The sequence below is a fragment of the Neocloeon triangulifer genome, unplaced genomic scaffold, assembly GCF_031216515.1.
Source record: "Neocloeon triangulifer isolate White Clay Creek 2 clone unplaced genomic scaffold, ASM3121651v1 ptg000003l, whole genome shotgun sequence".
In the NCBI taxonomy this organism is placed as follows: domain Eukaryota; kingdom Metazoa; phylum Arthropoda; class Insecta; order Ephemeroptera; family Baetidae; genus Neocloeon; species Neocloeon triangulifer.
In genome coordinates this window covers 1,196,237-1,223,679 of record NW_026775546.1, presented here as the reverse complement: position 1 = coordinate 1,223,679, position 27,443 = coordinate 1,196,237, and the positions used below count along the sequence as shown (strand labels likewise).

The following is a 27,443-nucleotide window of genomic DNA, read 5'->3' as shown; positions in this document are numbered from 1 at the left end:
AGAGTCTCTTTTTGCCAGTGCTCGCACGTTTCGCCTCTCGCCTCGTTTGTTGTGTGCCTTAATTAACAGCGCATTTTTGTCCATTCGCCGCAGCCTCGTCATCTGTACAAAATTTGGCCATTTTCCCCCCTCAACGTTTTTCTTTCTTGTTTCCCCGAAATCTCTGCTTCCATTCATGAATTTGAGTCCGTGTAAATAAATCATATGTATGTTTTGTTTCGATGCGTGAATGTGTGTGTGGCTTTGGGGTTTTTATCTGCTGTGAGCCTCTTCTCGGTATTCATTTGAATAAATAAATATACACGCTCGCGGTCCGCGTGTTTGTTTGGCTTTTCAAACTTCGACGAACGCGCCAACCGTGAAACATGACTCCGTTCAGTGACATCAATCAGATCCTTGACTAAAATGAATTGATCTAATCGGAATTCTTGGTGATGATTTGCGGTTAGAACCAAAACTAAACCAATAAATTGTTTAAGTAATATCGGAAATTCAATATAAAAAAAAATAATAATATTTTTTAATATATTCTAATTAATAATATTTGTTAAGTTATTTTAAATTAAATATTAATTATCATTTGATCAATAAATATTAGAATTTTTTTAAATTGATTACTGTGGCAGTTTTTTAGTTCGGCCACTTTTTGGAATCCACGCCTTAATTAAACTGATGTAAATTTGAAAAGTAAGTTCTAATAATACATTTTGCTGTACCGCCTCCAATCAAATCTTAACAACAATAGAAGCTAATTTTTTTATTGTTCGAAATTTTAACTCACATTATTGTACTGGCTTTATTAAGAAGTCATTAATAATAAAAATTCAGTTCATTTTTTGTTTGTTTTCATGTTCATTTTGAATGTAAAGTGCATTATATAAATAGTTATTTATATATTTTGATTCCACCTCTCGTTCAGTTGACCAAAAATCCGCATTTCCACGCACACCGAAATTCGCATTTCATTTTCCCTCTATCTCTGGTGCCCGGCAGCAAAAATGTCACCGCAAGCTTTTCCTCCCCCTTTATATATATTATTTGCAAACAAACAACGCAGGTCCAAAAAGCAAGCCATGTATGTATAGTAAAAGGTCTGGTAGGCAGACGCGGTCGGTTGTTTAGTTGGCTGGCTTTTGCATGCGCCCAACTAATTGTCAAACAGCCATTTTCAGGCCGCCGAGCGTTGCCGGCGGAGAGTGTTTATTTGCATATTGTAAGTGCGTATAAGAGAGCATATTTGCAAGCAACAACGTGTCTGTTTCCAGAGAGGGACCGTCAAAAGGTTAATTGCGTCATTAAAAATTTGTGCCATTCACGCGCGCATGCAGCATCCGAATTTCGGGTGATAAGCTTAGGGACTCGTTCCGGGAATGATGCTTGTGCACAAATTCGACTTTTCTTTCTTTCTTTGAAAGAGAGGAGGAGACGGTTTAAATATTTAATTTATACACATACACGCGGCGATGCTTGTCTAACATACTTTTAAAAGCTTCTTATATGTAAAGAATGAAAGACAATTCTGGTGGGAATACAGGCAAGATTTTATCGTGCGCTGCCACAGCCAGCCGTTTTGTTAAAGTTTCTCTCCGCCGCATGGCCGTATAATACAGACACACACAATGTAATGGATTAGAAAGAGAAAAAATACTCTCCGAGAGCGGAGATGGTGTTTTGATATTTTTATCATCCTAGGGGATTGGGAGAAAGAAAGAGAAAAAATACGGCCCGCTATCTCCGAATGTACCCAATTTACTTTGAAAGAGCTGCTGCTGCTGGTTGACCCAAGAGCCAGTGATAAAAAGAAAAGAAGAATACCGAAAAATATATCAATTTGATATATTAAAGGGCTGAAAGAACGTTTTTAAAAATAAACGAAATTCAATCAATTATTTCAATTTGTAAAAAAAAAAAAAATGATAGAACCTTTAAATTTTCCAAAACACAGCAGCCATTTTTGTTCGATTTAGTATTAAAATTAATTTCATTGTTTAAAAATTTCCAAGACCATAATTTTTTTTTTTTAATTTTCAACTCAAATTATGTAATAAAACGTGCAATTTTTGTTTGTAATGTTACTGACGTTGTGAAATTCCATTCCGGTCATTATAAATTTTGGTGTATTCTTGTCACGTCCGCACTTTGAGTGCTCCTCTTCTTGCTCCCAACTTTGTACTTTCCTCCTCCTTCAATTGACAAATTCTGCATTTCAGATGCAACCTGCAGGCGAACTGCAGCGTTGCAGTGAACGACGACCAGTTCGGCGAAGACCCCTGCCCCGGCACTTTTAAATATGTAGAGGTGCACTATAAGTGTGTAGGTCAGTCTGAATCCCCCTGCCATGTAGCGACGGACGCGACTTTGATTTGTACTTTTTTTTTCAAAGTCGGGTCCATTAGCGGCGAAAATGGGCGTTCTTCAAGTCCCACGTCTCAATCGAGAAAGGCATTCGGCCGTTTCAACTCGCCTGCGTCTAAATATCTCAATGTTTGAAGGAATTTCGGGCATAAAAGTCGGCGGCGGATCTAAATAACGCCAGATGCCGCACAATAATAATAATATAAAAAATTTATACATATAAAAGCCCGGCCGCCGAGAGTGGAGAGTGGAAGAAGAAGAAGAAGTTGTTTGGCGAGCTCGAGTGCGCGCACCTTCGGCTTCAGGTCAAAATTAAAACCTTCGCCCGGCGTTGCCACGTCTCCTGAGCGTGCTGTTGAATGCCCATTTTCGCCTCAGATTATATTATTCTGTACCAACTTGAATTATTATTTCACTCGAGGCACACAATTCGCGTTAGGGTTTTGGAAGGAATTTGCAGAGGTTGATCTTTCTAATATTTTGAAGTGTTAATTTTGTCAAATTTCGAATCGATATCACTAAAGAGAATGCATTTTGATTGTCATTGGCAGATGTTCAAATCAGCAAAACTGCAGTATTTTAGCGAGCACAAGTGTGTTCGGCGATCCGTGTCCGGGGACTAGAAAATATTTAGAGGCACATTATCAGTGTGTCCCAGGTAAAGAGCCAGAGATATCTATTCTCACAAGCATGACTGGTAAACAACATGATTTAGTTTGGCTTCTTCAGTTCACTTTCTCTTCTTTGGCACGGTCTGTAATAATGCAACAATTAATTATTTCTATATTTCTTTAATTTTTCAATGAATTAAAAAAAAAATGTAGAAAAGCTCCGCGTTCAGGAGTTAAATTTAATTTTATAAGACGATTATTTGGAATATTTTAAATAAAAAAGCATAGAAAATTTAATTTAATTATTTAAATCTTTAATTTAATTTTAAAAATTGGAGAAACGCGCATGTAGACATTATTTAATTACAGAGGTATTTCAGGATAAATTCAATTATCGCAAATATCTCTCGAATACTTGAACACAAACACATAGTAGGCTAGATTCTTCCAAATTTTTTTCCAGTTCAAATTTCAATTTTGAAATTACATTTTAGCGGTGAGTACGTCGACGACCCTGCGACCGAGTCCGCCGTGGCTCGTCACCTCTCAGCCGAGCGTGTGGAGCACGGCCAAGTTGCCGTCTCTGCGGCCGGCGGCCAAATTGCCGTCGGGCCCTCCAGCGGCGGCCGAGACCACGACCAGCTCGACGGCCGCCCCTGCAGTGGTGACCACCCCTGCGGCGGCGCCGCCGGATGAGCAGAGTGAGGAATATGATGACACGATGTTGGAAAATGTTCCTCCACCGGTCACTCAGCCACCTCAGCAGGCGCCAGTGGCTCCTGAGGTGGTCACGACCACCACAACCACTGCACCAACTCCAAGCTCAACTGTGGCCACCAGAAGGCAAACGCATCCCACCACTGGTTAGTGCGATAAATTAATTTAAAATTTAAAAAGAATATTTATTATGTTATAATTATATTTTATTTTACAATTAAAAACGGGTAAATGAAATTTAATTTATATTAGTGAATATATAATTTTTAACATTTTTCAATAATTTGTATATGAAAATAAATTAGTTGAATTCAATTAAAATTATTAATAATGAAAGCTTGTAGTATCTTCACCTATTTATTCTATTTTTCATTTTAAACTTATATTTTTCATTGGTAGCTACCTTTAATTCATAATATATTTATAATTAAAACTGACTCAAAATTATTCTGTGCTATTATTTTATTTAGTTCAATTGAATGTATAATTTTTGAAGAAGTTAAAATGTATAAACTAAAGCAAACTTTCGTTATTAATTATCTTTTATTTTTCATTGAAATCGCATTCTTTGAGAAAAATAGTCGAAAATTAATAATTTTCAATCTTTTAATGAATTTCTAAATTTTTTTGCAATTCACTTTCAGCTGGTCCTGAAAAGAAGCAGCCGCAAATGCCGATCTGGGAGAATGACCTGCTGCAGTACTGCGCACCTGCCACCGCGCGCAACATCAACTGGAACTGGACCCAAGTGGGCGACACGGCCATTCAGCCTTGTCCTGGTGGCACAACCGGACAGGCACGTTGGCGCTGCATCTTCAGCCAGGACGTCAACCAGATGGGCCGCGCCACCTGGGAGCCTGGCACCCCCGACCTGAGCGAGTGCCGCTCAGTGTGGGTGGCCAACCTCGAGTCCAGCATCAAGGAGGGCGACTCCATCATCTCCATTGCTGACGATTTGTCCCAGGTAATTATTTAAAAACAAATATAAACAATACTTAAAAAGCAGAAGGGTTCAATTTTAAACCTTCCAAAATATATAAAATAAATTTTGGCTGATTTTTTAGTTTTGCTACTTTTATTTTACAACAAATTCTAATAAAAAATTTGAATTCAGGTCACAATCAACAAGATGTTGTACGGCGGAGATTTGATGACCACGTCCAAGATCATCAAGAAAATGGCGCAGAAGATCAGCCAGGACATTCAGACGTTCCCTGACCAGCGCCAAAGGGAGGCCTTGGTGTCCGAGTTGCTTCACAAGGTGGTCATCACCAGCAGCAATTTGCTTGATGACTCGCAACAGTCCTCTTGGAAGGATTTGGGCTACGACGAGCAGATGCGCATTGCCACCTCGCTCATGACAGGGTTGGAGGAAAACGCATTCCTGCTGGCCAACACCATGGTGGTCGAGAAGACTGTGGACGAGAGAGTCAAGAATGTTTGTGAGTAGAAAAGACTAAAAAAATTAAATTTGATCTAAAATTCAATTTGTTTTGGAAAAGAGAAATTCATACAAGCAGATTCTTTTGCTTCATTTTTTTATCTTATAATTTTTCATGATTTCTTTTTAATTCTATTTAACATCCTAAAATTATTAAATTTACAAAGTAGTGATCCAAAAAAAAGAGGCTGATGGCTCAATTTAATTTTTAATTTTTCATAAATTTATTTCAAGTTAGTAAGAAAATTTTAATTCGCCCCCAATTTCTTAATTACAGTGGTTTCTGTGAGAGTTTTGGAAACAAGAAATGTTGGCGCTGAGCAGTTTCCCTCGCCCGAGACCCAAGATGAGTGGCTGGACAGCATTGGCTGGCTGGAGTTGCCGAGAGGCGCCCTCCTGGAGAACAGCGAGTCGGGCCTGGTTCGTCTCGTTTTCATGGCTTTCGACCGGCTCGAGGACATCCTCCAGCCAAGAAGCAGCTCCTCCCCGTCTGCCCATGAAGAATCCACAGTCATCACAATCGCAGAGGAGACTTCAACAAACGGCGGACTGCCCTCGACCTCCCTGATCAACAGCAAGATCATTTCAGCGTCACTCAGCAAGGGCAGACACATCCAGTTGTCTGAACCGGTGCGCATGTGTCTCAAGCACATCAAAACCGACAATGTCAGCAACCCGTCCTGCGTATTTTGGGACTACACTATCAGGTATTTGGTTTTAAATTGGAATTGTTGAACATTTTACTTAATTATATCTTGATTAAATAATTTTTTTTTTAATTTCAAATTTAAAAAATAATTTTTTTACTCTACACTAATTTGAACAGAAAAAACACATGCACACTAACAATTATCTGAGAATTGAAAAATTATGTTGCCAATTTATTAAACAATAATATTGTTTTGTAATTAAATGCAATAATGTTTATCTTTATGTTTGTTATTTTTTCTTCACATTTAAAGTAATTATATTAACAAAATTTTTTTTTAATAAATTTTTTACAAGCTGTTTTGTGTTGGGATATCATGAAATTGCTCTATTGATTATTTTTGTTTAAAATAAATAAAAATAAATAAAATATTATTGTAATTCAATCTGTGTATGAAAAGTATCTCAATATCTTTCTAACAAAAATTGCAACAATGGGAAAACTTTATTAAATACAACATGGAGTTTTTTTCTTCTACAATTGACTTTTAAATGGATTTAAAAAAAAAAAGATTAGAATTCTTAATGAAAAATTTTAGAAACTCTATTTTATTAAATTATTTGTATTGTGTTTAGTGCTTGGTCTTCTGAGGGATGTGAAGTGGAGATGACGAATCGCACGCACACAGTGTGCAAGTGCGACCACCTGACCAACTTCGCCATCCTGATGGACGTGCACGCCACCCTGCTGGCTCCCACGCACGAGGCCTACCTGAGAATCATCACCTACGTCGGCTGCACCATCTCCATTGTGTTCCTCATCATGACCATACTGACATTTCAGTTTTTTCGTAACCTCAAAGTAAGCAGTTGTTTAAAGTAAAAAAATTTGTACTAAAAGGGTGAAATTTTTTGATTAGTCGGACAGAGCAACAATCCACAAGAACCTGTGCTTCTGCCTCCTGATCGGAGAGATCATCTTCCTGGCTGGAATTGGACAGACTGACAAGCAGATCATGTGCGGAGTAGTCGCCGGTTTGCTCCACTACTTCTTTTTGTGCGCCTTTGCCTGGATGTTCCTCGAAGGTAAAATTTTCATTTGATTCACAATTCAAATTTTATTACCGGAAATTTTTTCCACTTTAGAAATAGAAATACTAATTAATTTTTATAAAATCTGATTTAATTATAAAAAAATAATAAATTCATAAATTTGAATATTTGCAGGCTACCAACTATATGTGATGCTCGTGGAGGTGTTCGAGGCCGAGAAGCCACGCATCAAGTGGTACTACATCATTGGCTACGGCGCCCCTCTAATAATTGTGGTTGTGTCGAGCCTGGTGGACCCGATGGGCTACGGCACCGACCGCTACTGCTGGCTCAACACAGACAACTACTTCATTTGGAGTTTCGTGGGACCAGTCATTGCCGTGATTCTCGTAAGAAACTCGACCAATTTTCAAGAAAATTGAAATTTAATTTTGTTTATCCTCAATTGCAGGCCAATCTAGTCTTTTTAAGTATGGCAGTCTACAAAATGTGCCGCCACAGCAGCACTTCAGTCCCTGTGAAGAGCAAGGAGCACGCCAGGCTTGCCAGCGCCAGGTATGTAATTTTTTGCTCTTTTTTTTAGCTCTGAAAAACTAATCTTCAACGGCATGGTATAAAATTCACGGATTTCACTCGCCACTAAATAATAATAAATAATTTTGATAATTGGTGTTGGATTTCAATCCTTCTGGAAGTTTTCGTTGATTTTTGGACGATTAAAAATGTTCTTTTGGTGTGTGTACTTTTTAACTCTTTTATTTTCTTTTTTGCATGCATAGTGGAAAGGAAGAGAATGCTCATTCGAACAAAATCCAATCAAACCTGTAAGGATGGTTTTCCACGTTTTTATTAATTCTCTCTCTCTAATAAGAAAATCTTAGTATATTTTAGTTTCACTTTCCTGTAGTTGTGCAAATTTGAATTAACCAAAAAAATGTTTCTTCTGGCAAAATTACCAAAAATAGATACTGCCAGTTTCCAAAGGCAGTTTTATTGATCTGATTTTGTCAGAGAAACGCTGCTTGTAACAATGAATGGCCAAATTTGATCGGCGTTGGCTAAATTTTGGTCGGATTTGCAGGTCTTGGCTGCGCGGCGCCATCGCCCTTGTCTTCTTGCTCGGCCTGACGTGGACGTTCGGCCTGCTGTTCCTCAACAAGGAAACCGCCATCATGGCTTACGTTTTCACAGTGTTGAATAGCTTTCAGGGACTGTTTATTTTTGCTTTCCATTGTGTTCAGAATGAGAAGGTAAGGAGCTTGTTAGGCTTGCAACATACCACCACACTCTTGTAAATTTCGCAATCGGAAAAGAAATGAAATCCCGTAGAAAAATATTATATATATAAATGTACGAGACTCCTCAGTGTGTTGACAAAAATAATTGGACATTTTGTATAAAACAGCAAAAAATAATAAAACAAAATGTAAATATTTACTGGATAGGATAGTTGATAAAAATGTATAAAACTCTCGAAAGCCCTCCAGATTTATTTTAAATTTATTTTTTTATGATTTTCCGATTGTTTTTCCTTTTCCTTTTTTTCTGTTTCTTAAGTTGCTCCTTCTTTTCTGGGTTTTAGGTTCAAAAGGAGTATAGAAAGTTTGTTAAGCGAAACAGTTGGCTGCCGTGCAGCAGCAGCAGCTCGGGCAAGGAGCAGACCTCGAGCTTTTACGCCGGCTCCAACGGCAACCCGTCAGCTCCAAATTCCCATAGCACAGACAGCTCCGCATTGTCACCTCACGGCAATAGTGTGGGTACCTCTGTAGTTTCTTTGCCCAACCACCAACACCTCCACCACAGCCACCACCACTATCCCAACAACACCCCCAGGATCCAACCCAACCACCACTACCCATCCTCGTACCACTCACATCCGCATCACACCTCAATTATCACAACACCAAGTCGGGGATCGACGAGTGTCCAGCACTGTTCAATTAATAACCATGAGTCACAAGGCAAGTGCTGACATGCCCACTATTTAATTTGATCATATTTTTTTTGTCACTCCTTACATACCGCACTTTGGAGCTTTTTCGTTTTTTGTGTAAATAAATTTAACGATTAACAACCAAACCCCGGCCATCAGCTCTTGAATGTCTGTTTGCGTTTTGCGGCGAACAGCATCAGCTTTGCCTTTTATATTAATTTTATTATTTCTTTGAAAATGGTTACTTTGCATATTATTTCGCTTTTTGCGCTTTTAATAATTCCTCATGCAGCTGGCACAAACTATGTCGAGAAAAAAAACATTATTGTTTCAATGTAGCAATGAAATGTTGAAACAAAAACCGCTTTTAACGAAGTGACACACGGGAGTGGTGGTGTGATGTGGATTTTTAGCTTTGTAGAGGTTAGACACACACATAGACAAATTGACACAACCTTGCCCTTCCTTGCTCTCTTTAATTGATCGTCTGACGAGCATTTCAAAAGGAAAGATCAAACAAGAAGCACAATTAACCCTAAAATAGAACTGCTTTTGAGCCTAAAACCCAAACTGTTAATAAATCTAAAACTTGTCAAAAACATTTTCACGGCCATACACGATGCACCTCAAACTTGAATTGAAATTTTGAGTTTTATTTCAGATTGAAGGAAAGGATCTGCTGGCAAGAGAACTGAAAAATTGGAAAAATAGTATTAATTCACAAAAATTTAAAATCCAAAAAAATTATATAAATTCAAAGAAAATCAATAAATCATTAAATTCATTAATTTTTGTTTGGTTTTGAAATAGTTTTTTTTATATTTTTTTTCCGTTAAATACTTTTGATTCGTCTTTGACCAAGCAAATGTATTTTTTTTTAATACAAGAAGAATTTGATTTTTTTCGAAGTATTTAATTCTTGGATAGTATTTTACTTTTTCTCCATTTTGGCGACATTTTACAATTTCTCCAGCCGCAGCCTTCCTGAATTTGAACTTCGCAAATCAAAATTTCTCTTCATGGAGACAAAATTCATATATTTTATTTCAATTTCGGATTTTAATGCATTGCGTTTTTAATTTGCGTTTCTCTCTTCTTTTGTTTGTCCCGCAGAAGATTTCTTTTAAGTCGTACAACGGTCGTGTTGATTCAGAGCCGGAAGACTCGCCGCGCTCGCTCAACACCACCACCCTGACCAGTCTGAACAACCTGCGCTGCCTGACGACGGCCGCCAGCCCGCTGCCGAGCAACAACAACAAGGACGGCGGCACCCTGAGGCGCGTGTGCGACTACTCGGGCAACGAGTACACCAGCAACGAGCTGGTGGTGACCCCGGCCGCCAACATCATCGACCCCTCAAAGGTCATCCTGGCCGCGGACATCGACTACGGCCGCGCAGAGCAGCTCGGCGGCACCCTGAGTCGCGCCCACCAACAACAGCAGCAACAACAACAACCGAGCACACACCTAGTCCCGCACCTGCTGCACCACCAGATCGCCGCCCAGCACCACTACCTGACGCACGGCGGTCGCAAGAAGGGCTACCTGCGCTCGGCCAGCCCCTGGAACCACACGTACACCGAGATCAGGGACGGACTGGGCCAAATCCAGCACCTCCGGAGGCCGCCCTCGGAGGACGACCCCGTCTACGAGGAGATCGAGCGCAACACCGAGATCCAGGTGTCGGACATGAGCGACGAGGACGGCCGTCGGCAGAGCGACATGAGTCGACAGTCGTCGCGCAGCTACTCGGACCACCGGCCCCTCATCCCGTACGGGGGCCCGCAGGCCCCGGTAACCCTCGAGTCGCTGCTGCGGCACAACCTGAAGGAGCAGCAGCAGCTGGACGCCGAGCTGATGCGGTACAGGGTGCAGCGCCAGCAGGCGTACCTTTACCCCGCGGTCAACGCCCCCGCCGTGGACGCCAACGCCCGCACGGTGGCCTTCCTCGAGGGCGAGACCGTCGTGTGCCACCTGCAGCCCGAGGCCGCCGCCGACCTCTACAACCCCTACCGGACGATGGTCATCTCGCCGTACAGCGAGTGCTGATCGGACAACTCGAATCGAGCACGGACTCGCCTAACTTATTAGCAGCTAGTGAAACCCGAAATCCTACTGTAGTGTTTAAGGACAAGAACCAAACAAACAAAAGTGATCCGTGTGTGAATGGAGTCGGCGAGAATCGATCAAGGTTATTTTTTATTATTTCCAAGGCCCGTGTTTGAAAGTGGACACAATTTCATGATTGATTTTTATCTTGGAATGGATCATGAAATTTTTCCATCTTTCACGTTCAACAAAAATAATATATACAGGACCTTTAAATCCGATTGCGATTTTTTCATATTTTTTTGTACAAACTCTGCTTCCTTTTTTACGTAACAGAAAACTGTTTAATATGTAATTTATTGTCGCCATTTTTGCTTTTGAACTTTACAAAAAAAAGAGATGCCAACTGTTGCTTTTTAACATTCACTCCAGACAATGCATTTTTAAATATTTTATTACGCTTCTCGCCTTCTTGAGTTTCGAATTTTATTTTCAACTAGTGCAAATGAATGAAATATTTGTGGTGTATATAAAGCATACCAGCTCCGTACGTGTACATATTAAGGAAAGAAACTGCAAAAAAGCGACGCAGCTCTTTATACGTGTTTAGATGCCGGCGCCGGCGTTAATTATATGCATAAACAGCGTAATAAAAAAATAAAAAATGAATTTTCAGTGTATAGATGGAATTGATATTCAGATGTGTAAAACTAAAATGTGAGAGAGACGAATTACAAGAAAATACAACCACACGTTATCGAAACCCGAGCTGCGAACAACCTGGCCGGGTTTTGTGTAAGTGTTGCTTCCAATTCGTGTAATTAAAAGCCAGAGCATGGAATTCCCTCCCTAACTTTGTACCACAGCAGGTGTTAAACTCGAACTGTACCCCCAAAAAAAAAAACTGTTTTTAGAGGAATTGATGTGAGGCACAATTGACGCGGAAGTAATGTTGTTTTTGATGTAAAAAAAGAACTGTGATGCAATCGTTTTTTGAAGACTGTTAGATCTTGATTTGCTGACGTAAAATTTGAAAAGTGCACAAAACGAGAAAAATAAATTATTTATGAAAAATAATAAAAAAAAAATATATAACTTGTTTGTTTGAAACAAATCCCTCGTGATGTTGGGAAGTCACGCGGCTTTACGCCGCCTTCCATTAAAAGTTTTAAATGAAGTTTGGACTTAGACAGTCTGGCGCGTTATTAAGTTTGGTTTTGTGTACCTAAGGGATTCAGCCTAGCAGAGAGATTTTAATATGAAACAAACACCATTAGTACACCAGGAAAATGCTCTCTCCGCACCGCTTTATTAATATTTAATGCACATTGAGCTATACAGAATTAAAATCATACAGATTTTGATCAATTTTGGTATAAATAAATCCGATTTATATCCCTATTGTACATAACTTTTGATATTACACAATACATTATTTCAATCTCGCCGAGCAAACACAGAACAAAAAGGAAGAAAGAGAGATCTCGGCGGGGATATGGTAATGTGGCAGAGATTTAACCAACGAGAGAGATTCAAATATTTGCACTCCTGCTCCAGCGCTCTGAATATGAATTTGTCATCGAAGTAGATTCGAAAGCAGTTTGACTAACAAAAGAAAAAGATAAAAACTTAAATATTACCTTCATTTTCTTGCAGATTTATTATTATTTATTCTACTAAAATAAAATATAATTATTTTTCTTGGTAAATAATTCAATAAATTATGCATAGATATGTTCTATTTAATTTTTTTCAAATTTATATAAAACTTTGTAAGCTCGTCCTTGTTTAAATAAATTATAATAAATCGTGTGTTAATTTTACAGAAATATTTGGATCCCATCTGTATTTTCTTAATATGATTTATTTCGTTTTCAACGCAAAAGCTGAGAAAATTATGTTTGGAAGGAGCAATTTTAATTCATCTCTTCTTGCTCTTTGCTTTTTGCGACGATCCTGCAAATTCTCTCCCACTTCATCAAGTAATGAAATTACAAATTACACGAGCAGTTCAAAGTTAACGGGCTGCCATGGAAATTGCTTAACAGGGTAGTGTAGATTGCTCTCGTCGACTTAATAAAATTGTGCGATCTCTGGAGCAGGAGCGCGTTGAGAGGAACCCTGCCAACTGAGGTGGTAAAACTCTATCTAGTAGTTTACTCCCCTGTTTTATTGTTCATCACCAGTTACTTTCGTTTCCATACACATTTGAAATGAATGCGTTGCGCTATAATAGTAAAATCTTAATTGATATATTACATTAATCTAAGCAGGGCGCGTTTTCCTCTTGATCCAACCCTGTATATGTGATATTTTCTTACTCTGATATTTGGAAAAGCCACTTTAATATATAATTTTTGTAGCTTTGGACTGTAACTATTAAATTCTCGGCATACAAAAGTTTTTTTTAATAAACCAGGAAAAGCAAATTTCCAATTAGAATGAAATTACAGATTTTGGAAGAGATCAGCAACCTTAATTTCACACAATATATTTGCTCAGTTTTATATTGAGCTGAAAAAGTACTATATTTCTCTTATGAAGAATTTTTTGGAATCTATAAATAAAATCAAAGAAAAAAATGCACAGTTTTAAATAAGATAAAAATCTGCAAGCTTTTGAAAACTGAAATTTTGTGGTGTTTTGAGCAATACCATTGGAAACGAGTCACTGAATCACTGAAATGTTTTTCAAAACATGATAATAATTTTAATTAAATTGAGAACAATAAAAACAAAAAATTGTATTATTTTTGTAAAATAAAATTTACATCGATAAAAAATTTTATATCCATTTTAATTTGAAAATGCGAACAATTTGAAAACTTCAGCGTTCAGTTAACTCTTTATGAACCTTTTTAAACTAATTGAGATCTGATCTACTAACTTTGTGGCTTTTCGTGGTCAACATCATAATTTCTGTCTCGGCAAAGAAACATTGAAAAATACAGCATCATATATCTCTTCCAATTCTTTTAACACTCAGATTTTCCGTTAAAAATGCGTGATCACACGCTCGTGATGTCCGGCGGCGTTTCGGCAGCCAATTCTTTGTTCAAGCTCTCCACCCTCGCGGCCCCGCTGCGTTCGTCGAACGTCACCTGCTGCTGCTGTGGCGGCGCCGTGATCGTCGGCCGATTCCGTCGGCGTCTCAGGTTTGTGCCGACGAGGAGGGCGATTATCGCCGCGTAGAAAACCACGATCACCTGCAAAATCAGAAAGTCGTCAGAATTTTGCTCCCTACAATTTAATGTTATTTAATTCCATTATTTATTCATCATTTTAGTATTCCGACTTTCAAGTAAGTAAACATAAATTAATCGTTTTTAGTAATTAGCATGCATTAGACTAAAATAATTTTAAATTCATGAAAGCTGCAAAGTCCTCTAAAAATTTAATTCAAATAATATAATGGCACCAAATATTAACAAGAATTTCCATGTTAAATCAACGGAAATGAAAATAAAAACTTTTATCATTTTATCGGAGATTCTTAAGATATGGCCACAAATTAATTTTACTCACTTTTATCTAAATTGGAATAAGGGGCCGTATTCAAAAATTGCTGAATCAGCATTCTATAAAAGGATTGGAAAGTGATGTTTTGAATGAAAGAACGGTTGATAAAGCATTGAAAAGATTTCATAAGATCTTATACTGATTTTGCTTATTTAATTCAAAACTGGGAAATATGGCCATGTTAAAAAGAATTAGTGCAATATGCCTGGGAAAATATCTAAAATTAAAAAATAATAAACTAATTTCTGAATTTTTGTGATTGTGTAATTATAAACTTAATACAAAGTAAGAAGATATAAAGTACAATTGAAAAAAACTGCTGATTCATCAAAATTTTTCTAAATAAAATAAAAATTATTTACTATACTGATGGAAAATTGGGGAAACAATAAATGAACATGTACGTTATTTTAAGTAAAAAATTATAAAATTATTATTATTTTAAATGCACACATGATTTTATTTTCAACTCGATTAAGTACAACTTTTGACTTTGTTAAAAAAAAAATTTAAATCCAAAGAGTACAATAGATTTTAATTAACGTATTTTCATTTTATGCTCTTGCGTCGCAAGGCTTTAAAAAAATCTTCTAACAATTGGCTGATTTATGACAGGCGAGGCGTCAAAGAAAAACGCTTTTCTCATCGTGCCCACGCCCGCACACAATTCGCTCAAGGAATTCGTCAATAAAGGCCTATTGCTCACATACCGTCACGTAGAGGATGGCGTCGTGCGAGAAATCCACAGGCGGCCGGTGCGAGATGTTTCCCGAGTGGGTGAGCGCGGCGCGATACACGGCCGGAAGAAGGGTGCCGTGGCATGGCGAGCCGACGCTTCTGCAACAAGCAAAACAGACAAACCGGTCATTCACGAGAAAAAACCAACGTGCCATTTCCGTCTGGGAAAAATTTCGGTTAGGATTTTTTTATAACAAAACAAAAATTTATTTCCTTTCATTCCCATATAATATTTTTTCTTTTGGTATGGTTGACGAAATTTTCTTGGCTTACTGAGCAAGGGATCAGCAGAGCTTTTTACAGTTCGAGAATTTTAATGTGTTTTTGTACTTTTTGTTTTTGCCGAAATAATAATATGTGATTTCATTCATCTGAAAATTATTTCCATTAACTGTAAAAACAAATTAATCTCCTGGTGCACTGTTTGTGGAACAGAACTTGCTAAGTACCCACAGTTGTAAAACCGACAAGAGCACGAAGGAAAACAACATCGTCGCAGAAACTAGAAAGCAACATCTGCTTAATTTCTCGCCGTGCGAATCATTATATGCGGGTCATGAAACTCCACAGCCAGTCGGTTAATTAGCGTAAAAGCGGCGCACGCTTTTGAGCCCCAGATTTCTTCTAAAATAGGAGCAAAAAACAGGTCTGCACATTTTATACACACTTGAGTCGTCGCGGAAACGTGCACTAAAAGCTGATAATTTGCCGCTAATGTGCGCGCAGCAATTATTTCCAAGCGAAACAACGCGTGCAAAACAATTTCATGCCACTTGGGGCAAGACGAATAAAGAGCGCTGCGGAGAAAGCAGCTTTTGTTTGAGTTCTGCTGCGGCTTGGCATGGTTATGCAACCAGTTTCGCACGCGCGTTGGAATTGATGCCTACCCTGGCAACGCCAAGGCGCTAACAAAATTAATTAAAATTCTAATTCAATTAATTAGGTAGGGCTTAAGTTGTAAAGTCTGAAAAGTTTTTGGAAAAAACATACACTCATAAATCTTTGCGAAATAATCTGATCGTCTTTTTATTGATTTATTTTAGAAAATTGACTGGGCAAAAGTTTGTAGCTAGTATCGCCTGAAGTTTTGAAAATCGATGCCAAAAGATGGCTGCTGACCAGGAAACCTTGAAGCTGAAAAGTTTGTTGCATACTTATAAATGATTTGGAATTTTGCTTTTCCTCGGTGGATTCTGGAGCTATTTTTTTTTCTTTTTTTGTAGTAAAAAATATCCAAGCATTATTTGTATTTTTTCCATGCAAAAAATATAAAAGGCTAAGAAAAAGCCGAATTTTATTCAACCTTAACTCGAAAGGTTTTTTAATGTCCAGAAATAATTACTACAAATCTGCAAAACAATTGTACCATTTTAATTTTAATTAAAATCTTTATTTTACAACAATATGTAGAACAGGGATTTTAAATTATTACAGTCCATAAGGTTTTTTTAAATCATCAGTTTTTATGGTTTTTATCAATAAAAAACACGCTATCTTGGATTTTTTTCTTTCACCCTTTTGATATTGTCTTGGATTCTTCTGTGTGCATTTTGAAACAACCACATATAGAAGGAGACTTTTGAAGAAACAAGCTCTAGCTCATGTCAAGATGCGATTACCCCAATTTCCACGGAAGAAAACATCACTTTTTCTTTTTCCTCGTGCCGTTTTTGCATGTCTTGCTAGCGCCGACAAACACGCTGTCTGCCTGCTGTGAGAAGAAAGATAGAGCTCTCGGATTTCTTTCTTTCTACCTAAGGGAAATTTTTCTCCTTTGAAGCGACGCGCATTCTTGCCTTTGTTTCCGTCCTTTGTGTCATCACGGCCGGCGCGCAATTCGCATAAATATACAACCTCCCATGACTATAAGAAGCTGCTTGTGTAAACAAAACTGATTTATTTTCTGGGGTTTCAATGTGAATTCCAACTGCTGAAATTTATTCTGTCAACGAATCGGGGAAATAAGTTTGGACTTTGTCTCTGGTTCCTTATTAGCCGTATTCGAAAGTTTGAGCAGGAAGTTTCAAATAGATTTTCCCCTTTGTAAAGAACCGTTATTATTCTTGTTGTTTATTTCTCCAATTCGTAAATCACATTCCAGCAAATTCAAAGAACCTCTTTAAATTCAATGTTGAATTTGTATTATAAATTGCTCAGATGATATAAACGCTTTTGATTGCCTTTTTTTAATCAAAATGATTTATTTTAAATGCTACTTTATTAAAGTTCCCTAGTTTATATTTACTTTCAACTGCTATTTTGTGCAACTTTTGAAAGCTTTCACAATAAAATGCAGTATAAATAACGACGAGATCCTTGAGTGGGTAAAATTTGTAATGGATAACGCACGGAACAAGATTTTGGAGAATTCCATATATAGATAAATTTTTAAGTGCTTTAAAATCTATAATTGCACCAACACAATAAGTAAGTGAGGTTTACAAGGAATTGATTTTTGGTAGTAAAGACAACTAAATAAGCTTTAAAATTAAAAAGATATACGACTGACCTGAAAATTTACGCTTCACACTTAATTCCATTGCCTCTATCTGATCATACTTTTATCAACTTTAAAAAGTTTAAAATTTTCAAAACAGGGACGTTTGATATTTTCAACTGGGATGGAAAATAGAAATTAAAACAAAAAAGTAAAGCGTGTTTCACAGTTTGTTTTAATGGACGCGTGGGAGGGCCGGGTTTTCCAAATTACAGATGGTTGGTCGCATGGGAGCTTTTAAAGCACTTTCCTCTGCGTCAAACGAAAGCATTTTTGAGAGCACAGATCTCAGAAAAGAATCCTTTCAGCGGAAATCTTTGTTTCTGCGCCTCAATTTCCCTCTTCAGGGAAAAGCGCCGCACTCAAGAAGCCGCCGCCCCGAGCTATGCATTTGTACATAAATTAGCGCGCCGCCCATTATATGCGTTGGTTGTTTGCGTGTTATAAGGTTTGCCGGCTGAAAGCAGCACTTCTTTCCGTCTTATCTCGCCGCTTTCATCTTTTCCGCAAATTACGCACGCACTTGAGATTTCCGCAGAGAAATATATTTTACACTGAAATGCTCTCGCGGGGTATCGGAAAAAAAGTAAGTTTTTCCTCCGATATGCGGTTTCATGCAAACATCGAAACGCTTTTTGTTTCGTGAGATTTGCAAATCTAGCGTGTAATGAATTCGCGTAACGACCGGGTGAGTGGTGTGCGAGGACACTGCTCAAATCTTGCTGCGAAAGCGGAATCTCCTTAGCAAACTTGGTACCGCTCACGCGAGGCCTCTTGAATATTCATAAGAGAATTTAAATCCCTCCTTGACATTGCTCGAGCAAGACGTTCCCAAGCAGATTTGACCATCAATGTTTCATGAAATAATTTCACCGCGCTGGCTAAAATGTTGAGCAAACAAGAATTCCTAATCCTATATGTATTCATTTCACCAAAAACACAGAAGTATTTTCAATCTAAAATAAATGATTGCTTGTCTTTGAGACGCAAATATTTCACCATAATCTATAATTTAAAATTGGTTGATACAATTAAACTTGAGAGAGAATTTTCCAGGCTACTTTTAGTCTTCAATATGAATAAAAAAATTGACAATGATTGGCATATAAAAAATGTAACCCTGTCTAGTGAATAAAAGCAAATTCAAAATTAAATAAGCTTGTGAGCAAAGTCACTTTTTAATAATCATACGAAAATAATAAAATAAAAAGAATTTAAATAAATAAGAAAACCATATAACATATAGAAATAATAATAAATAAATGAAAAAATACTGGTTATTTTAATTTAATTATTGTTCTACATTGTATCATGGCCCTGATTAATTTTTACAATGCATAACACTCTTGAATCAAAAGTTCATTTTAATTACAAAAAAAACCATTTTGCTTAAAATTTTTACAAAAACAAACTCATTTTCAATTATAATCAATAGGAAAAATTGAAATTCTTCTACAACAATTTAATCGAAAAGTTCAAAAAGTCTTCAGTAATCTCACAAAAGACGAGTATAGTCTCGAATTTCCGAATCACAATCATTGTAAAATTAAATTTAAAGTTAAAACTAAGGAATTTGAAATGACTTTTCACTATATTAATTAAGAATTATATATTGAAAAGCATCCAATAAATTATTAACATAGATAGAATCACTTTCTACGCCTTCCTTGTATCTTTATAATTTCAAAATTTGATTAATAATGGTAAATTTTTAATATAATTTAATATGTCTGAAAATACAACATGAATCGCGGCACTCGTTAATAAAGGAAATTGCGACGTTTCAAATAGAGGAAATTGAGTTTGTTTTAATAATTTTCGTCTTTCCTCCTCACGTCCGTTTTTTAGCACAGTGTGTGGCAGTCCAATATATTCGTCGTGTCCACTTTTGAAAACGTGTCAGCTGCAACAGCCCTTTGCGCCGGCACATTTGCAAAAGGCCAATTTCCTGCTTAACGCCCGTGGGGGGAAAACGTTTGGACAGAGAGTCACACGCCCGACACATTCGCGAAATCTGTCGATGTTCTGCGCAGATTGCAACTCGACTTGACGGCTGTCTGCGGAACGTCTCTTTTATTTGCATCCGACGGACAGACGGACGGCTCGTTGGGGCGTGTGAATCAATTTTTCATTATTCTCTCGCATCGCCTCCCTCCATCTCGGGCCGAATATCAAGATTCAAATTATTTGTTTTGGACGACAAGAGAAGGACGTGCGTGTTTGCGCGAATGGAGATCGAAACGGACAGAAATAAAATGTCTCAACTGTAACCTTTAGAGAAAGACTTGGTAGAGCTTTTTGTGAAATTATTGTTCCTTTTCATGCGTTTTCCCTTTTTTTAACCACAAGAGAACATTTCAAGGATATTATTAATTATTATTTAAACTTGCACGCATTAAAATAAATTTTTTCTTTATTAAATACCATTTTTTTTTCAAGATAATTTATTTTACATGTGGTCTCAAGTAAAAAATATTTTGAAAATTTGTATCTTAATTGAAGTAGTAAAAATAGAATAGGTTAGAGTGAAAAATAAGTTTTTATTTGAGTAAAATTTATTGTGTTGAAATTTGTTGTGTTTGTTGTAAAAAAGAAATTAAATCTAAAACTACATATAAATCAACCAAAAGGCTCGCTTTGATCTTGGAAACAATTGACCAACAATTAAATTTTGCTTCCATCCCAACAATTAATTATTTTTAAATGTGTTACTCGTGGATAAATGTACTAAAATTGACAATTATAAAGAAAATATGGAGTTTTTTAATAACGAAACATTTTTTTTTTGCCCAAAGGAGTTAGAGATAAGTGAGATAACAATGGGCTAAATAAATTATTGTAATTTTAAATGAAAAATCACGCAACTGTAAAAAAAGGATTTTGTAATTTTCAAACGCAGTAACTTATTTTTACTTTGCGGGGCTAATATTTTCCATTTGAATAGAGATTTAAAAAATGTTGTATCCAAATTAGGTTTGATTCGCTTTTCAATGAAAAGTTTTTTAATATTTTTGCTTTCATTGATATCAACACTTTTCAAGTGAAACTTTATTTCAAATGAGCAAAGGATAAAAAATGTAATTAACATTTTCTGCAGTGTCCTCGATCAGTATGCAATAATTTTACGCGCATTAATGACGTGCACTTCCCCGTGTGGCAATAAACATGTAAATTTGTGTTCCGGAAAAAAAATGCTGCACTCGTCGCCCCGCAACGCGCTCTTGGTTCGATATAGGGGGGCATTCGGCGCAGCTGGAAAACAACGTCGGTCTAATTAAAACTCGATTCGCCTGCTCGTCCTCGGCGAACGTGGAACTTCATTAGGCGGTTCTTGTTATACGGCCGTTGCCGATAAAAAACAACAAAAACAAAAAGTAGCATACGGAGGAAAAAAGCCGTCCCGAGAAACAAATTTAATAATGAACTTGCGCGGTATGAAAAGACGAGAGACGCGCCGCTTATTACATTTGCCTCTCGCCGGGAGTGAAATTTTCCAGCCGTCTTTCCAGCCCAGGGAGGGACCAATGGGGTCGGCCCCAAGTATTCGAGTTATGAGCGCTGCAGATTCCGAGCGAGTAATTCCGCGGATGTGAAACAGAGGAAGGAATTCCGACCGAGCCGAAAAAGCCTTTTGCACCGCAGCAATCGAGAGCAGCATCGACTTGGAGGGTGTTTGATCGCCGCCGACCGGCTTCATCAGCATGCAAACGACTGTATGCCGGCGTCGAAGAGAGCTTTTCAATGGATTTTATGAGTTCGCGTTGCGGCCTTTGCAAGAGCGCAAGTGAGAAACGCGATACACAACAGCAGCGGCTGAATAATTTGTAAATATATTCTTCGCCTGTGTGAGAGAAAAAGGCTTTCAAAATATTTTAATATTATAGCGGCGGTGCATTTTTGTATGTTTTTGAATTTTTCCCCATCTAACAAGATGCAACAAAATTATAATAATACAAAAAATAGAAAATGAATACTATGTTATGTATTTTCAGCATTTTCAAATTTCAGCTAATTACTATAATAATTGTGTATAAATTTTATTGTTCCCAAATTTTATGGACTGCGATAATCTTTTTTTGATATAATTTTTAATTAATTTTCAAACCTTATTTACAAAATAAGTTGATGATGATGATTAATAATTTAGTTGGTGCAGTACAAATATTTCAAGTATAAAATTTATCATTTCTGGTGACTGCGGAGAACTACTGTGATATAAGGAAATCAATTTGTTTTGCTATTTTAGAATTTGGAAATACAAATTTAAAATTTTACTCATTCAACAGTTATTAATCAATTATTCCTGTGGCAATGTAATCATGCAATTTAAATACAAAAAAGCTTATTTTATAATTCATTTTCAATAGAAGAACAATGTTCCCTTATTTAAAAATATTTTCAATGAAATTTGAATGCTGAAAAATTTTCAACAATAATTGATACTTTGACGGCAAGTAAATATTTTTACTTTATAATAAGTTTTATCACGCGAATTAATAACAACAACAACAAAATGAAACATTTAATTTAAATAATCAATAATATATAATTAAGTTTTTTTAATATTTACATAATAATAAGTATTATGCATGACGTATACAAATGTTTTTTATTATTACAAAAAAAAAAAAACATTATGTATGTACTCAAAAAGGTTTGTACGGATAGTCATACATTTTTTGCGATTAAGGGTTGATGGACCTTTCCAGTCCTATCCACTCTCACAATACACTTTATTATGCTTATATTCTATAATTAAATTATCCATGATGACTGTTATTATTATGTTGTCACCGTGCTGAGTATTACACTGTTTGTCATTCCGCTCTCCCTCCTCCCTCCCCTCTCTCCCTCTCATTCCAAATTGTATGCTTTCTGAACGCTTCGATCTCCCCAGTTTTATACCTTATTCCCCTTAGATCTTCGTTTTTTCGCTCAGTTGCCTTTGCCTGTTGCCTCAGCAGGCTCAGGACTCGGCAGCCTCGCCTCAAATTTGGAGGTTCTGTATTTCTGTAAGTTGTTATTTGTTGTTTGTTGTCAAGAAAAGTGACACCATGAATCGTAGCTCTCATCACGCCCATTTTTTACGCTGGGCTAAACCGCTACGTGATTCAACACGTAGATTAAAAGTTTTGGATAGAGTGTGTTATTCTATATTTGTATTTTATTTCAGTCGGATGTCACACACACACACGAAAGTATTGGAGTATTTCATTCCCTTTGTTCTGACCTTTGCTTGACACGAGACCACGCCAGACGTTAGGACTTGATTCCTGCTTGATTTCAGCTGATTTTCAAGGTTTTTAATGACGAAGAGATAATGGGTCCTATGCATGAGAAGATTTGAAATGCAAATCTGTTGATCGCATTATTCATTTGTTAATTGTTTTATTCCTGTGCCTTTAATTGTGTTTAATTATGTAATGTATAATTTTTAGTGAGACCACAGCTTAGAAGGAGCTTGAGTAAACAATGGCTTCCCCATTGTCGCAAATTATTGATATTTATGATTACAGTAAGCAAAATTATATCTGATTGCCTTATTTTTGGCAACTGATCATATTTTATAATAACATTAATAACTAAAAGGTTTGGCGGTGAAGCAATGCAGCAAGGAGGTGGTGAGAGCGGCGTACAACCTGGAGACCCGTAGACATAACCTGGTGCCCTTGCGTGAGTTGGCCATGCGCACCGTAGTCACCTTCATGCTGGAGAGGTTCAAACCAGCTCCTACTCTGATTGATAGACTGCGTAAGGATTCATTTCTTGCAATTTTATATCTGTGTTGTTAAATTAATATTTATTTGTATGCAGCAAAACGCCTGAAGTCTGAGGTCCTCGAGGAAGTTACAAATGTGGTTTCTGATTCTCACAGGGAAGACTTGCTGCTGGACTTGAGCACCGTCAAGCAACTCATCACTTCCGACCTGCAGAAATTCAACTTCATTACGGTCTTCAAAAAAGACTGGGACGAAATTTGGAAACACTTGACCTCATCTGCTCCCAACCTCAAAAGCATTTCTGACTCTCATCAGAAAAGGTGGCATTTTGGGAGGGATCATCATGAGCCAAAACCTGCAGAGCCCATTCTCCAGTACTTGATCAAGTTCGTCAAGCTAATTGAACTCAAACTGACCACATTCCAGTTTTCAGATGGTGAATTTTCTCGCAGCATCAAAGAATTATTTTGGAACTAATGAAAGCAAATTAAAACTACTTTCAGAGGACATTCGTAAGCTGAGCAAAAGTTGCACTAATCTGAAAAGCATCAATTTGAATATGAGCAGCGAGCTAACCTCCGAAGGACTGTACTACCTCTCCAGCCTGCCTCTTCTGGAAAAGGTCGAATTTGGGCCACATTATTCTTTTGAGTTATTCCCAGAGCGCTCAGCCAATCCTCAAAAAGCCTTTGAGATGCTTCCAAACCTCAAGATAATCACTGACTTGAGCATGAAAGGTATAAAAATATCAAAATTATATAATCCTGAAAGCTTCCACTATTAGAAATATCCTCTCCGCAATAAAATATAAATAATATTTAAATGTGTATTTTGGCAGGTGAATATACGAGGCTATACATTCCAAGAAACCCTCAGCGCCCTTTCAATTTGCAAAAGCTTGGCTATGTTGACGGATATCTTGAGAAGTAAATCAGTACAATTTTAATCTAGTCATAATTAACTTGTGTTAAAATCTAAGGATTCCGAGCCACCTGCGTGAATTGAAAGAGATGCGCTGCAGCAATGACTTGGCTCTAGAGGTTTATGACCAATTACCGCTCCTGCAAGCTCTGGACTCACCCACGTTTCCTAAAGATTTTGCCACCCTGCAACTGATCGGCTCCAGACTAGTCGAGATCACGTCACACGATTCGTTCCAGGGCACCATTGATGTGCGTCAAGTATTGCGCTTGTGCCCTAACCTGGAGAAGCTGCACCTGTACGCATCGTTTATCATGGACGACCAGAAATACTGTTTTGACCCTGTCCATCTGAAGTTGAAGGACCTGAAAATGACTCAATCCTTTGATGTTAACATAGACATCCCATTTTTCTGGGACCTGCTGCTGGCGCCCAACCTGCACTCCGTCTGTCTCAAAAGGTTCATCTTCACGGAGCCTCGAGCCCTCCTTGACTCGGCTGATCCCTTCCTGCTAAAATTGGCCAACCTTGATATCCTATTTGGTTTTGAGTGGCCCGTTGATGAGATCAAGAACAAAATGTTGGACTTGCACAATGAGTGGGTCTTGGGTCTGATCAAGAACTGCCCCAAACTTCAAACTCTCTATTGCTCAATTGCTGCTTTTGGCTCGATGGGATTTAATGGTATTATCATTTTAAGTGTGGCAAATGTGTCTAAATTTTCACCCATGTCACCAACATGGAAAGTAGCCCGAAGATGTGAGCTAGATGAAGATTCTGAATAAGAGTGTTATCTGATGCAAGAAATAATTAAGCCATGGGGAAAAGTTGAGAACCTTTCGTGGATTATTGTTTATTTAGAGCTATGGCGTTTTTTAAAACAAAATTACAAAAGAAAATTAAATTAATTACCAAAATTAACGCACAACATTTTTACCAACAGAAAATCAATAACGCCTCAGTTTTTTATTTATCATTTTCAAGCTACTGAAAATAATTTTGCATGTAATTAATCTGCTTTATTATTGTTTTGGTGTTACATGGTGTACAAATATCTGTACCAAACGTTGATCAAAACGTTCCAATGCAATCCAGAAATCCAATTAAAAGTTTGCAAACAAAACATCCTCGCCTCGCACAGAATGTTCCCATCTCGTCGGAAAACTTTTAGGTTTGTTGAAATCAAAATAACTAATAATCTAATAAAGCTCCTCCTGCGACTGCTGCAGAGAAACAACTTGCTCTTGTTTGCATGCAAATTATATAGCAACTGAAAACTCTGCTTATATCAAAATAAATGAGGACCGCGCTTTTGAGTCAAACTCTGCGAAACAAATCAATAACAGATTAATCTGGTTCAAATTATAATCCAATGCAATCGTTAGGACAAAATTTATTTGTAATAAATTTAATTGACACGCGACACTACTCAAAGAGTAATGTCAACCTATCCCATTTCAAAAGCAGCAAGACTCGCAAGGGAAATCACGGCGGCAACATGATACTTTTTTGCGCATTTTATTCGGACGTGGCGCATTTTTCTAACAAGCGCTGTTGTTTGGGTCGGCGTTGCTGAAATCCGATTTGCCTTGTAGTGAGTAATGAGCTGTCTGTTGAATAAATTTTTATTTATTTACTGTCGACAAGAGGAAAATCAATGCCTGATGCAAATCACTGACGCAGAGAAAAAGATTTCTTTCAAAATGTAGTACACGCTCCTTGAAAAAGTGTTATAAAAAAAATTATAATCCAATTAAAAATAGTAGTCATAATTATTATTTAAGCAACTTCTGAGAAATTCGTTTAAAATGTTCACTTTTTCAATGAAAAAATAAAATACACTCTTGTGTTCTGAATTAAAAACATTTAATGCTTTTAATTTTATCCTTAGAAAATAAGAGCTCATTTAAAAGGCAAACCAATTGAAATTTATTATTCTTTTTTTATATTTAATAAAGATCTTTAAATCAAATACAACAGATCGTCGCCTTTACAGTTTGGCCTCCTTTCTCAGAAAAAGCCCGCATATTTTTTCCCTTTCCCCTCTTGTGCAACTCAAACAAAGAAAAGGTCCATGAGATCCATTTCGAGTCGGTCACCTGGGTATTTTGGCGAGCGCTCTAGATCTAAAAGGGCAGCGCATTGCGCACAAAAAGGCCAAGTTTGGCCCCCAAACGACGGAGCCCATGAATAATTAGCGCGAATCTTTGTTTGCCTCGCCCGCGGTGCAGTACTGACATGCAAACGTGCCGGCGCCGTGTCGTTGACAATAATTATTCCTGCCCGAGGCACCAGCCAGATAATTGAAACCGCCTCTCCCCTGGCGACACATACCTGATTAAATAACGCCGGGGAACGCTCTCATTGTGCCACTCTCTCGTTAGGGCGCCAAATGAGCCGCTTGATGTGCATATTATGCAACCCATAAGGAGCAGCGAGGGCCTCTTGAACTTTCTGGAGATTGGCCCGGGACCAGAGAGGGTGTAGGAAAATTAGGAAACCAGTTTTCTCTTTTCCCTTCAATTCTTGTAATTTTTAATTTTGCACGTAAATTTTCATAAAATTTAAAACAAATAAAATAAAATAATGAACATTTAAATGAATTCGAGACTTTTTATTGATTTTCCATATTATAAAATTTAAAAATATCCTTTTTAAACTTTCTGGTTCAAACGTCAATTATTAATCCAACAAATCTTTTAAAAGACAACTGAAGACAACCGAGGAAATAACAATATTTTCTAAATCTTTAAACTACAGTAATTGGCAATTTTAATTTTAATACTTTTTTTTGCACAAATTAAAACTGGAAAATGTGGCACATTTTGTTTCCCCGAATTTACCAGAGTTTGTTATTTATTGTTATTCCTTTTTTTGCTATAAATTTTAATTGCCCATTGGTACTCTTTGATAAGAAATGACTGGATATTTTTATTATTTTTACTTAAATGCATTTCACAGATCTATTTTTAGTAAATATTTACATTTAACTTATTTCAAACCATGCAACTTTGCAGTTAAAATATTATGATTATTTGTAAGAATTTAATCATTCCGAATTTTTTAGACATTTATTATTATACATGAGAAAATTAGATTTTTGGACCTCCAAGCAATTGTTTTTGGAAGGCATTTTTTAATAAATAAAATTTAATTTAATTGACCATATTTCTTATTGCCGGAAAACAAAAAACTTTTACATCAAAATATCATAAACTTGCTTCTATATTTCAACAAATTTA

At 37.0% G+C, this 27,443-nt stretch overlaps 3 protein-coding genes across 10 annotated transcripts in view; 2 read left to right on the top strand and 1 right to left on the bottom strand.

Annotated features, from left to right (window-relative positions):
* The window catches only part of LOC132193264 (latrophilin Cirl-like), a 68,449-nt gene extending 56,703 nt beyond the window's left edge, over positions 1 to 11,746 (top strand). Inside the window, exons 4-16 of one of the 5 annotated variants that reach the window (XM_059613837.1) lie at positions 2,907 to 3,013; positions 3,461 to 3,829; positions 4,328 to 4,647; positions 4,798 to 5,125; positions 5,402 to 5,831; positions 6,409 to 6,634; positions 6,693 to 6,858; positions 7,000 to 7,214; positions 7,277 to 7,380; positions 7,605 to 7,649; positions 7,907 to 8,075; positions 8,408 to 8,578; positions 9,872 to 11,746. In XM_059613837.1, coding sequence (XP_059469820.1) covers positions 2,907 to 3,013; positions 3,461 to 3,829; positions 4,328 to 4,647; positions 4,798 to 5,125; positions 5,402 to 5,831; positions 6,409 to 6,634; positions 6,693 to 6,858; positions 7,000 to 7,214; positions 7,277 to 7,380; positions 7,605 to 7,649; positions 7,907 to 8,075; positions 8,408 to 8,578; positions 9,872 to 10,807 — 3,586 coding nt within the window. In that variant the 3' untranslated portion in view covers positions 10,808 to 11,746. Of the gene's footprint in view, positions 1 to 2,210; positions 2,318 to 2,906; positions 3,014 to 3,460; positions 3,830 to 4,327; positions 4,648 to 4,797; positions 5,126 to 5,401; positions 5,832 to 6,408; positions 6,635 to 6,692; positions 6,859 to 6,999; positions 7,215 to 7,276; positions 7,381 to 7,604; positions 7,650 to 7,906; positions 8,076 to 8,407; positions 8,787 to 9,871 lie in introns of all 5 variants that reach the window. The other 4 variants (XM_059613838.1, XM_059613841.1, XM_059613839.1 and 1 more) reach the window with 4 other exon arrangements.
* A 344-nt stretch (positions 11,747 to 12,090) lies between these two features.
* LOC132193265 (uncharacterized) overlaps positions 12,091 to 27,443 on the bottom strand; it is a 46,587-nt gene continuing 31,234 nt past the window's right edge. For both annotated transcript variants that reach the window (XM_059613842.1, XM_059613843.1), the window contains exons 3-4: positions 15,036 to 15,162; positions 12,091 to 14,012 (exon numbers count right to left, since the gene is read on the bottom strand). In XM_059613842.1, the coding sequence (XP_059469825.1) occupies positions 13,815 to 14,012; positions 15,036 to 15,162 (325 nt within the window). In that variant the 3' untranslated portion in view covers positions 12,091 to 13,814. The remainder of the gene's footprint in view (positions 14,013 to 15,035; positions 15,163 to 27,443) is intronic.
* LOC132205830 (uncharacterized) lies at positions 22,434 to 26,066 on the top strand. Of its 3 annotated transcripts, none has more exons than XM_059635149.1 (8): positions 22,434 to 22,572; positions 22,734 to 22,938; positions 22,999 to 23,075; positions 23,150 to 23,311; positions 23,375 to 23,716; positions 23,784 to 24,017; positions 24,116 to 24,206; positions 24,260 to 26,066. In XM_059635149.1, the coding sequence occupies exons 3-8, from the start codon at positions 23,033 to 23,035 to the stop codon at positions 24,984 to 24,986; spliced, it is 1,599 nt and encodes a 532-aa protein (XP_059491132.1). In that variant the 5' UTR covers positions 22,434 to 22,572; positions 22,734 to 22,938; positions 22,999 to 23,032; the 3' UTR covers positions 24,987 to 26,066. The 3 variants fall into 3 exon arrangements, with proteins under 3 accessions (XP_059491132.1, XP_059491130.1, XP_059491133.1); XM_059635147.1 differs by having other exon boundaries at positions 22,734 to 22,859; positions 24,260 to 26,065; XM_059635150.1 differs by having other exon boundaries at positions 22,734 to 22,859; positions 24,119 to 24,206; positions 24,260 to 26,064.

Coding starts and splice junctions, on each gene's coding strand:
- LOC132205830 (XM_059635149.1), top strand. CDS start 23,033: ATGGCTTCCCCATTGTCGCAAATTATTGATATTTATGATTACA. Junction 23,076..23,149: donor TATTGATATTTATGATTACA/GTAAGCAAAATT, acceptor AATAACTAAAAG/GTTTGGCGGTGAAGCAATGC. Junction 23,717..23,783: donor CACATTCCAGTTTTCAGATG/GTGAATTTTCTC, acceptor AACTACTTTCAG/AGGACATTCGTAAGCTGAGC.